The sequence below is a fragment of the Culex quinquefasciatus genome, chromosome 3 (genome assembly GCF_015732765.1).
Source record: "Culex quinquefasciatus strain JHB chromosome 3, VPISU_Cqui_1.0_pri_paternal, whole genome shotgun sequence".
Lineage (NCBI taxonomy): Eukaryota > Metazoa > Arthropoda > Insecta > Diptera > Culicidae > Culex > Culex quinquefasciatus.
The window spans coordinates 132,579,583-132,592,022 of NC_051863.1; the positions used below are offsets into that span (position 1 = coordinate 132,579,583).

At 34.9% G+C, this 12,440-nt stretch overlaps 1 protein-coding gene across 3 annotated transcripts in view; it reads left to right on the plus strand.

Annotated features, from left to right (window-relative positions):
• The window catches only part of LOC6036544 (NAD(+) hydrolase sarm1), a 143,536-nt gene that overhangs the window by 58,594 nt on the left and 72,502 nt on the right, over positions 1–12,440 (plus strand). The window contains exon 2 of one of the 3 annotated variants that reach the window (XM_038265866.1): positions 4,796–4,909. The exons of the other annotated variants lie outside the window; for them this stretch is intronic. Within the exon in view, the coding sequence (XP_038121794.1) occupies positions 4,841–4,909 (69 nt within the window). The 5' untranslated portion in view covers positions 4,796–4,840. The remainder of the gene's footprint in view (positions 1–4,795; positions 4,910–12,440) is intronic. 3 annotated transcript variants of the gene reach the window in all.

The window sequence follows — 12,440 nt, forward strand, 5'->3', positions numbered from 1 at the left end:
GTTTTGTTGATAAAAATGTTATTTTTTGCCTTTTTCCTGTTTGCTGAGAGGCCCATCCCCAATGGGAGCTGGTTCTTGTAAAGAATCTTAAATAACAAGCGTTGGGTGTTGTGATTTGCGTCAGTTTTTCCTTTTTTGGTCAAGGGTGTTTACAGTAAGAATAGCCTTAATTGGGAGAAATTGTTGTTGATATTATTTGCTGTATTTTTTTATTCCTTTCGAAATATATTTACATTTTAATCAGAATAAAAAATACTGCAAATAATGTGCATAGCAATTTTAATTAACAGTTTATTATATTTAAATACAGTTTGTTGCTATTGATTGAGTTAAACAACTGAAGGAAAAAAAGCTACAAAATAACCTTCGAAATATCCAATAGTTCCCAATTTTTGTATGAGCTGAAATGTATAGAAATTCCAATTAACGTTGGAAAATTCATTATCACCTAAATTCCGAAGCTCGAGAAAAAGGGGGAATTTTCATACAAATTCTTCTTTTTTCTCGAGCTTGGGAGTTAAGTGTTATAAACTCTCTTCTGCCCGTTAAAAAATATGACTTGTTCAGGACGTCAACAAACTTTACTCCTCTTGTTTTACGATTATTTTCTTCTTTTATTTTAAGTGTATTTAAATGCAATAGGGTCCTAAAGCCCTATGTAAATTTTTGTGTACAACGGTAAAAAACACGCTTAAAAACCAGTTCTGATCACTTTTTTGTTATTTTTATGCAAAAAAAAGTTGACAAGACAACCTTTTATCGATGGATCAACTATGGTCGCCTTTGAAAGAGCTGTCAAGTAGGAACTTTTCTGTCAAGAAGGACCGCGAGGTTAATTTTTCAAAATTGATTTAGAAATCCATTTTAAACTCTTTGTGGTTGAACAAAGGGTCATTGTACTCAGAAAATAAGCTTTATCGTTGTAAACAATAATATCAGCAATCTAGGCTTAATTTTAGGACCCAATTCCGTGCCCTGATACAAAGTGTAAACTAACAGGATATCGTTACCAAATAAGTTAAAATTACAATTACAATTATATTGTTCAGTTTGATGGTTTTTGACCTGCCTAGTTTTTCATATTTCAAAAATTTGTAATTTTTTGTATTTTTTTATCTGCTTTAAAAATTGTTTTAATAGTGTTGCCAATTTTTGAAAAAAAACATGACTTTTTGAATACTTTGGAAAAAAAATCGTGACCCAGATTTTTGGACAAATTAAGCAATTTTTCGTTTTTTTTTCGATAAGTCTCGTGGTTGCCCAAGCTTGAACACTTTTTTTAAAGGTTCAGAAAACTTCCTACAAAATTTACAGAATGTCTCAAAACTTACATTTGAAAAGGGCTAAGGATGACTTTTAAGTTAGGTTAGTCTTGTTTAGTAGTAGTAGTTAGTAGTCACATTGGTCCATTAATAATGTTTTGCCTTTTTTTCATATTTGTAACTGTATGTACCTCAGCAACCAGAGGTCAAATCTTCAAAATTTCTTAGACAAAATTATAGGAAATTTTCTGAACTATTCGAAAAAAAAATGTTTGAACTTGAACAACTTTTGAAAAAAAAACCAACTTAATCCACCTATGTGGTTGGTGCCTTCCTCACTCTTTACAAACAGTGGGGTACATGCTGGGATATATCACTGAAGTGGTCATAACTTGAGACAGGGTTGCCAGAACATCGATGTTTTGGACTAATTGTTAAGGTCTTTCAATTACCTTACCCACAATGGGTCGGTTGATAGATCCGGACATAGTTTACATGTATTTATGTGAGATCCGGCTTCAAAAAGATACATAAATATCACTTAAGTGGTAACAACTCAAGACAGGGTTGCCAGATTATCAATGTTTTGAACTCGTTTGAAAGGTCTTTCGATTACCTAACCAACGATGGGTCGGATGTAAATACATACATTTAAGTGAGATCTGGCTTTAAAATGGTACAAAAATATCACTTAAGTGGTCAAAACATGAGACAGGGTTGCCAGATCATCAATGTTTTGGACTCATTGGAAAGGTCTTTCGATTACCTAACCAACGATGGGTTGTTTGATATATCCGGACATAGTTTACACACATTTAAGTGAGATTCGGATATTTGTGAAAACACATTTTTATACATAACTTTTGAACTCCTTATCGAAACTTCAAACAATTCAATAACGACGTATGGGACCCTAAGCCGAGTATTAGACTCGGTTTGACCTAAATCGGTTCAGCCAGTGCTGAGAAAACTGAGTAAGAATTTTGGTCGCACACATACACACACACATACACTCACACAAACACACAGACATTTGTTCAGTTTTTGATTCTGAATCGATAGGTATACATGAAGGTGGGTCTACGACGTTTCTGAACGAAGTTCATTTTCCGAGCAGGATTATAGCCTTACTTCAGGTGAGGAAGGCAAAAAAAACGCAAAATTGCTAAATTTCCACAAAAATTAAATTTCAGGCGTAAAGTACACTTTGATTTTAAATCCAAATTTGTAACTAAAATTTAAGTGTTTTTTTTATTGGTATGAAAACTTTAACCAATGACAAAATGATTTCTTATGTCATAGGGAAGGCCCCTACAAAGCTTAATGCAAATAAAAAAATCAAAAAATAATTGATAGGCGAAATTTTGGAACCTTCTTCTATTCAATTATTTCATAAGCTTTTGAAATAATATAAAAATGCATTAAAACATAGTCTGGGAAATATGGAAAATTACTTCAAACTTATTTTAACTTAAAATCTGGGCTTCCTATGCTGACTAATCTAGTAATATTGTGGCTTGAGCATGAGCATGAGCATGGTTGACTGCCAATGAGCTGCTACTCCGTTATTGAAGTTAAACAATGAATCAAAAATGATCAGTGGGAGCCAACCATCCGTTCACTGTTTAACCTCTGAAGATCCCTACTTTATTAGTCAATACCGGCGCCCTCCCAAGAAGCCTGTAGTTCAACGAAAGGGAGGAATGTTAGTCCGATAGTTGAAGTTGCAGACTCATCAAGCACATAGTTTTTCGTTATATACTTGTTGATACCGCTTGAGACCGTTGAGTCCACAGCATCTCCTTCAAGCGTCACGTGATAATTTTTTTTTGGGTTAGTAGGATAGGGTATTGGCTTTTCGATGCCACTCGAGCTACGACGCTATGGGGAGGACTTTCATAACAGACCCGTCGGCGAGCCTTTCGAGCAACGATGCTATGGGAAGGTCTTTCTGGTTAACACAGACAATCACTCACACACAGTTATTTTGCTCCACTCGACGATCCAAATTGTCAGTGCGTCTTTCGATCTTTATGTAGAAATGGGTTTTTCACCGCAAAAAAATAAAACCTTATTCGAAAAATTTAAACACAATCCACCCGACGCCGTGCCTTCCGATCAACGATGATATGGGAAGGGCTTTGAAAATCACAAAACAATTAATTAAGTTTACAAAAGCACAACAAAAACACCAATTACTCAACTAAAAAGACACAAATAATTCAGTAAGGCAAGCGCGTGGCCTCACCTCCCGCAATCGACTAAAGTTGGAAACACAATTAATACCCTGTTACTTTGGAACACAATTACTACGACAAACTCAACCGGCGGCGTGCCCTCCAATCAACGATGATAAAGGAAGGACTGATATTATCATTGCTAGAAAGAAATAGCACACATAAAACACGATCGATCCTGTCAAGCAAGCACGTTGCCCCGACGCCCGCAAGCGACACACACAATTCACGACAAAAGGCACACGAAAAAAATCACTTTTCACTCCGAATATTTTTTACGACCACGCGCTCCCTTTACAAATTATGCCACTAATTTAGTAATATTATGGGTTAAACAAAAAAACATGATTAAAAAAAAACTTTATAGAAATGCATTTTAAATATCAAAAAATTGATAAAAAAAACATTTTTATCGTAATTTACATTGCGTTCCTCCCAAGAACAGGAAAAGACTTTTTGAAACATTTCCTCTCGTCAAAAATGACTGATGAATGAAACTAACTTTATTTTTCTTCTAAATTGTTGATCGAAAACCATTCCTAAACTTCACACAGTAATGAACAATTTTAATTTTTAAATTTTACGTTGATTTTTGGCAAGCAGAAATGTTTGAAAAAATCGTTTTGCCAAAAACGGGATGGCACTGTATTTACTTTTTTTTATAAACCATAGATGAAATAGAAAAAATAAGAACGGTAATAAGCCGACTTTCTGAACAACCTGACGTTTTAGAAAACAGAAAATCACTACTTTTACCTTTTACGCAATTAAGATGCAACCATTTCTACACAGGAATTGCGCACATCCTGTCGCCACAAAGTGTGCCAAACCCAATTCTCTCCCACACTATATGCAAGACCTTTCGACCATCCATTATCCATCCAACGGAATAATTTATGGCCCCTTAACCCATTCACTTCGAACGGGGAACGCACATCCATAAAATCACTTCCTCTACCTGGCAGGTCCCACAACTGTCGCTTATCTATACGATATTCCTTTCCTTTCTTTTTGGATTTTAAGGCGTGCACCCTTTCCTTTTTACCGAAGCACGTCTTGCGTCTCTTTGAATTCCTGTGCAATATTGTGTTCAATGCAACTGCTTTCGTAACTTAACGCCAATCCCTTGAGCCCCTCTAATTGCCACAAGAAATTATCCCATAGTGTGCAAATCTGCCCAAGTTAAAAAATAAAAGTCATCGGAAAGTTCCATCCCTGGAATGAGAGAGAGAGAAAAAGCCAACCTTTTCTTCTGTCGTAAATTACACAATTTACCAACAACTGCGAAACACACAGGTGCCTTCAACTTTAACAACTTCTTCGACCAACAACAACAACGAAATGGTCATCAACCGATCCGGACCATCGGTAGCGACCCTCCGGTCGCAGTTCCTGTTTCCGCGACGTGAGGTAAGTCACAGTTGTGCCAATTTGCCAACTTGGCAAAGGCGCACGGCCTTCTCCCGTGAACTAACGAGAGAAGTCGATGGTTCGAATCCCGGCACCACCGACAGTGTGTGTGTTACTATTGAATGATGAGCAAGACTAAATCCTTTGGAAGGGTTCAATTCTGAGTGGGTACGAGGACTAAGCTCCACGTACTCCATGATTTCCACAATGCTGACAGTAGTAACCTATTGTTTTGTAAAACTGTGTTATAATCCAAGAGTCAAAATTACATCAACTCTTAGCATCATCTACTCATTAGTGTGCAGATGGTTGAATGGGAACGCCGTTCGCTTGGCACTCCCGATGACCACTGTTCGAATCCCGTTGTAAACTCATACTTTACAATTGACCAATCAACTTTTCTACAATGATGAACTCAAAATCACGCGTGAGGGGTAGATCTTCCTCGGTGATTATCGCAAAAATGTTATACTGAGACTGATGTAGAAAAACAAAAAAAACACACACACATTTTATGACGTTGTATTCGACAAACAGCAGCAGCCCCGTCTGGTAATCTGTCTTTTTTGTTCTTTTTGCTGTGTTCGAGCCGGCTACAGTTGACTGTGCTGACGAGAAGCCGCGAACGGCGAGGTTCGGCGTTGAAAATAGAAAGAAAAATAAAGTCTGCTTTGCCGACGGTGTGCCATAAAATCTTGTTGGATTTATTCTTTGAAGTGGCAGCGGAAGTATTGCGATCGTCTGATAAATCTATGAATGGCGATACAAACTTTAACTTATAAAATATAACTCAACCAAGATATTTTGTTTAAAATTAACAGTTTTTATTTATCCTCAAAACTTTATTTAACTTCCTAAGAAGTTGAATCAACATTACTTAAACTATTTGCTATAATTTTTTTTTATGAATCAAAAGGGTCCTAAATGTTTATGTACAACGGTATAAAACGCGATTAACAGTCTGGACCCGATTCCTGATTTTTCTGTTACATTCTTATTGGAAATCCATATAAACTGTAACGGGAATCGCAGGCACCGGGTCCTGACTATTAAAAACCATTTCTTATCACTTTTTTTTTATTTTAATGCAAAAAAATAAATTGACAACAAAACATTTTTTTTTTCGATGGATCAATTATGGTCCCCTTGGAACGAGCTGGAACCTTTTCTGTCAAGAAGGGCCGCGAAGTTATTTTTTTTAATTGATTTAAAAATTCATTTTAAATCCTTCGCGGTCGTACAAAGTGTCATTAAACTCCGAAAAATGAGCTATCTTTGTTAACAATAATATCACAAATTTAAGCTTCATTTGAATAAGTTTTTGCACAATATTTTGATATTTTTATTGGTTTTTCCAAGATTACACTCATAACAAAGTTAGTACAGAAATGTCCAAATCAGAAGCCTTCAAGCACTCTAAAACTGCTGTCTTTGTGCAGATTTGAGTCCGATTCACCCCAGTTGATGGTAATTAAGATCTCATATTTTATCTATACTTTCAACCAGTATCTAAATGATTTATAAAAAGCATTTTCCAAATTATTTTTTCTAACAAGCCGTTCAAGAATTAATGAGACAAAAATCTACTTAAAATGTTTTTACAAAATAAAAAAAACATCTGAGCATTCAACATAGAAGAATTTTTAAATACATAAACATAGTTTTTTTTAATCTTAAGTATGCTTAGGCACATAATTAAAAAAAATTATCAGTCAACAAAAAATAAAAAATAAACATTTTCCGGAAAAAAATAATAATATTCAAAAATAACGATTACAGGTATAAACTAAAATATAATGAATTTAACTACCGTCATCAGGGGTGAAATAGGGTCTGGAGGGTGAGATTGGGTCATACAAAAATGCCGTCACCCTTGATGACGGTACCAATAATTCTACAATAAAATTAAAACATTGCCTTTATTTTTTATAAATATATTTCAATGGAAAATACTTCACAAAAAAAAGAAAGAGTGTGATTTTTTTTAACACAAACATGATTTAAACATTGATAAGGATAGTACAAATTTTATTTTAAGTTTCTGTCACTGCGCTGGTCAAATTTCATTGAATAAAGTGCAATTGATTGTATACTATTTATTTACATAAATACATTTTATACCGTTTATTTTTGAATTTCAATTTTTTGCAATGTATTCTTAATAGTTGAACATCAAGTGTAATAGTTTTTAAGATGAAAATTTGAATTGGGATGAAGACCAAAACTTGAATATTTTTGTTTGCACTGGCTCAATATTTGATACAATCAATCTTTCTGCAGATAAGTAAAATTTTAATTTTATTTGATCAAAAAAATTGCGATTTTCGGCACTTTAAGTTTCATCCAAAAGAAATATTGCACAAAAAAACCAATTGAAAATAAAACAAAATGTTGATAAACTATCATTCAATGTAAAAATAAATCAAATTCATTCATTTTTGTATTGATTCCAATCAATTTTCTATTTAACATTTAAAAAAAGTGAGGTAAAGAAATTAAATTATTTTGTCTTGCCTAAGAAAATAGTTTATAAATTGAAAAAAAGGGCACCAAGGTTTCCTCGACATAACTTCAAATTGGCTAACTATGACGAAAAGTGAATGTAAACTATGTTGATGCTGTTTTGGAATAATATCAAAACCAATAATAAAACATTCAAAAATTGGAAAATGTAATTTTTGTAAACTTTGCCTAAACTACTGCCTATCTTTTTAGAGCAGACGTGTCGCAAGAAAGCACGCCAGCGACAAAATATTTGTTACACATATTATCCAAAGAGTGGTGAAAATTCAAGTTTTGCAACGAGTTTACATACATTTTTTTGCAATTCCGAAAAAAAAAATCACTTTTGAAAAGGCAAATAATAATCATTAATAAAGTAGCAAAATGTATTCAAAATAGTTTAAAACCAATTGTAAAAGTTTATTCCTTAAAATTGCTATTTTTAAATCTCTGTATCCTTTTTTGTCCAATATTTTTTTAAAGAAAATGTTGAAAGGGGATGAATTTAAGCATAAGTAGTTTCTTTGCCTGTCTAGATAAATTTAAGATAGCTTCCAATCTTACAATTACACTGACCAACAAAAATTGACAAAAATGGCTGCGCAGGCTCAACTCGAGGGGAAGCATGAAGTTTGGGGTCCCCAGAAACACGTACACTTTGAATTTTTCAAAAATATGTGTATGGAGAATTAGTGCTGTTCGGTTCTCCTACAAATTGCATGCATTTTTTTTAGTTGTATGCAACAGCGATGAACCGCCCTAATTCTCCATACAAACTTTGGAGAAAAACCATTCGGTCCCGACCAAATATTTTTGAAAAATTCAAAATGCACGTGTTGCTGGGGACCCCAAACTCCATGCTTCCCCTCAAGTTGAGCCTGCGCAGAAATTTTGTTGGTCAGTGTTATGAATTTCAAATATTTTTAATGAAAACAAAAAAGCAAAATATATAGTTAAAAAAAAATCTTTTGAAAATCTAAGTAGTTACTCAAACAAATCGACTCATAAATTGCTAATGAAAATCATTCTTTATAATCACAAATTCTGAATTAAAGGTAAAGTCATTCGAATCTTGAACTTAGTCGTATACTTTGCTATAAAACCTCCACATGGAAACTTGCAAGTGTATTTCCTATAAGAATCCTTATCTGTGTGAATGAATTCCACCTCACTAATACTAACAGTTCAAAATACATTCACAAGCTGTCGTCTCACCACACAGCCAAACCAAACCACACGGCGAACACAAAATCAAAACAAACATAAAACAAGTCGCGCCTGTGAAGCAAACAAACCCACAAGAAGAAAAAAGTCTCCGCCGTCTTCGACCGCGATGTAAACACCGGCCCGAAACCTTATAAGAAACCCCGATGAATATTAAAAAATGTTCGATCTCAGTCAGCGGCGCAAAGAGTTGAGAATCGTGTTCTGTCGTGGTGGCAAGCAAAAAAAAACCAAAAATGTTGTCGTCAATCCCTCGCGAGTGTGTGACGCACACACGACGCGACGACCTTCTTCAAATCGAAAAAAAATAAGATTTATTCAGCGTGCACGCGTCTTTTGTTGCAGAGACGATGCGTGGTGACACGCACGCAACGCAAACTTCCGGTTGTGCAACAAGATCGAGTTGAAATATTACAGCAAAATTGTCTTTTTATGGCCACCGGCGTCGTAATGGCTTTACGGGAGCTGGTGGAGGGCAGTTCTTTGGAGTATGATTAACTGTTGTTAACATGTTGTATTTTATATTGGTTTTAAAAAAAAATAAAAAAGGAACAAAAAAATTGTCAGAACCAATTCTAGCAAAACTATTTTGAAAGCAAGCCAATTATGAAGAACTCTTGAACTAAAAAGAATTTCTTGTTAAAAACAGTTCATTTCTACAAAGAAACTTCTCGACGCGTAATTTGAAGTTTCAAACGAGTTTTGCCACCTTTGCCAGCCAAACCCACACTCGAAATGTGCCGGTTTTTGACGCTGGGAGTTCTCTTTGTTGTTCAAATCTCTTCTCACAGCCGCTCCTCAAAGTTTCCAAGATGTGTCGTTTCGGGAGTTGTTCACTCGGAATCGTGTTCTTTGCCTATAGAGCTTCTTGCACTGCGTCGAGACGCGGCGCAGTCAAGGACACACACTTTTTGCGCGTGGAAAACACAAACAAAGCCGCTGAACTGACCGGACCGGATTTGGGTCGTTTTCATTCATGAAATATTGGACAGCGCGAGTTGTGTGTGTGTGTTGTGCGTAGGGTTTAATCAAAAGAGCTTAATGATGCCGGCGTGACATGACAGAGTGCGTTCTTGATGAGTTTTTAATTTGAAAAAATCCGGTACGGATGTAGAAAAATGGTTCCTTAAAAAGTTACAAATTTAAGAGCGAGTCTACGAGCAAAGCATACCCATCTCGCATAGACCTCACCAATCTGGTTGAAATTTTTAGGGGTTGTTGGTACATATAAAACTAGCATCTGGCCAAAATATGAGCACTCTAGGTCAACGGGAAGTGGGGCAAATCGGGACACCAAGTTTGAAGGTTCAAAAACGTCAAAAATATTAAAAAGGCTGTAACTTGGGCAAAATTCAATAAAATTTCAAAATTCAAAATGCATCTGAAAGGGCTTCAAAAATGCAACAAAATGCAGGGTAGAGCATCCCAATTAGTTTAATCTAAAGGGAGTTATTGGTTATTGAAAAAATAGCATAATTTTCAAACTCAAATAAAGAAGTGTTCCATCCAGATATCAACTCGTTTCGACCTTCAGCTTGTAGGGGACATCTGGGACTGAGAACGCTTTGGGCACTAGCGTGTCCAGTTCTTTGAGGAAGGTGGGGCAATAATATGGACGTATTGAAAAATACGTCATTTGTGGACACCCCCTGACCAAATTTAGAACAAATTTCTGAGGATGGTGGGGAAGTTGCCCCACCCTGTGCACGCTAGTGGCTTTGGGTAAGGCAGTTTAACATATGAAATAGACACTTTTACTTTTAGTGAATTTTTTGGTTGTAAAATTTTCCGGTAACTTTCATTTATTTAACTTTCATTTTTTCAAGGGTTAAAATGGATGAAAATGAACATTTTTGTGCATGTTTCTATTGTGAGATTGTCTCAGAAACACGAATATGATGAAATTATCACCGGAAAATTTGATCTGAAGCAGTGGCCGGATCTTATATTTTAAAAAAGTTGAAAAAAGTAAACAGGAATTTAAATTTAGTGTCTTTTTGTACATTTTTAGACAACAATCCAAGTTTTTTCATAAATTTCACAACTTTACGAAATGGATTATTTTGTTTTCTAGCACAATTTTCAACAATTTAAAAATATCAATACAGAAATTATAAGAATTAAATTCAAACATGAAGAGTGTTGTTATACTATGTTAAAATTTGATCTTAAGCTTATTTTATTTAATTCAGTCAATAGATTTATTTATTTAATAATTCATGAACAGCCTTAAGAGCCCGTCATAGAACTATTTTGAAAAGCCGTCGCGGGCCGGATGAAATAGCTTCACGGGAAGAATCCGGCCCGCGGGCCGGACATTGGGCAGGCCTGCTATAGAATGTCAAGATAAGTAAGTATTTTCAAAATGAAATTGCAAAAAAAATATATTTTAAAATCATACCTAGCTAGCTAGTTTTTCCAAAAGGTTGGATACAGCTGTAAGTTGTTAAAAATAGTATTAAAAATGTAGAATTATTCTTAAATAAAATATCTAGATAATAATGATGTACGAAATTTTTTAATCAGCCACTATTTTATAAAATTTTGGGTTGCCGAGAGCCATAAACAAGAGTTAAACAACAAGTGTTCTTTATTTAAAAAAAATGTAATTAATACTTAATTGATAGAACAACAAAAAACTAGTCGGATTCATAATGCACATGTTTGCCCGAAAGTATATCGCAAATGAGGGCTCTAGACCTGAATTTGGATCTTTTTTTTTTGTTCATCCGCATATATTTTTTTTTTTTCATAAATGGAACTTTTTAAGCAGATCACCAGAGGCCTTATTGGCAACTTTCTTACGACGAGTTTGATATTTATCACATAAAAGTTTTGGGCTTTTTGGAGATTTACTGCAATGGGTCCTGATTGCTGAAAATCATCCACTTCACTTGCGAGCACAAATCGGATGCGACGCAAACCTGCTCTAACGAATCCCTATAACGTTTGTCACTACCACACCAATCACTACTGATCACTAATGAATACTCTCTATTCTGCTCTCCCTCTCACTCTGATCGGCTAGTATATGATTGGCTCAGACAGACCGTCCGCACTATGTGGTTGTGTTTTAAAAAAGGATCCGATTGCTTAAAATTTACATTTTACATTATTTTATTAACATAATATCAGTGACACATTTTACAGTAAATTATAAATACCATGCAAAATTCAAATGTTGTGTGAGTCTAGCCGACAAGCAGAGAGTGCCAAGCAAATCACAAAGGATTTGAACATATCTGTGAAGCGATCAAACGAATCATTTGCTGCTTGCGAATCGTAGTAACTCACGATTGGTTGCGCTTCCACGAATCAAGCGATTCAATCGGCAGAGATTTCTGATCATTGAACCGAAAATCAGGATCATTGCTAAAAGAAGCATCTTTTTTTAAGTTTCGGGTTTGTGGACATGCCACTGTACACATCTGGAGTTTTTTTTTTAAAAAAAAAAAGGTCCAATAAACCAAATTTTCAGTTTTTGCTTTTTGGGTGTTTTTTAATACCTCTGACTCAAGGCGGTTTCAAAGACACCCAAAAAGCCCAAAATTTGGTTTATTGGACCTTTTGAAAAAAATCCAGGCATGTCATTAATTTTGGCAAACAACGAATAGTTTCAAAGAATTTATTTGCAAAAGAATAAATTTATATAGTGTATGGAATCCGTAAGAACACGAGATGTATCTAAAAAATTAAACGAAACATAAATATTAATTCAAACCACATAAATCACCAAATGCATCCACCCAGCTCCATTCCATAATGCTAATTCTTTCACAACCGGCTGCAATTCTTGTTTTTCATT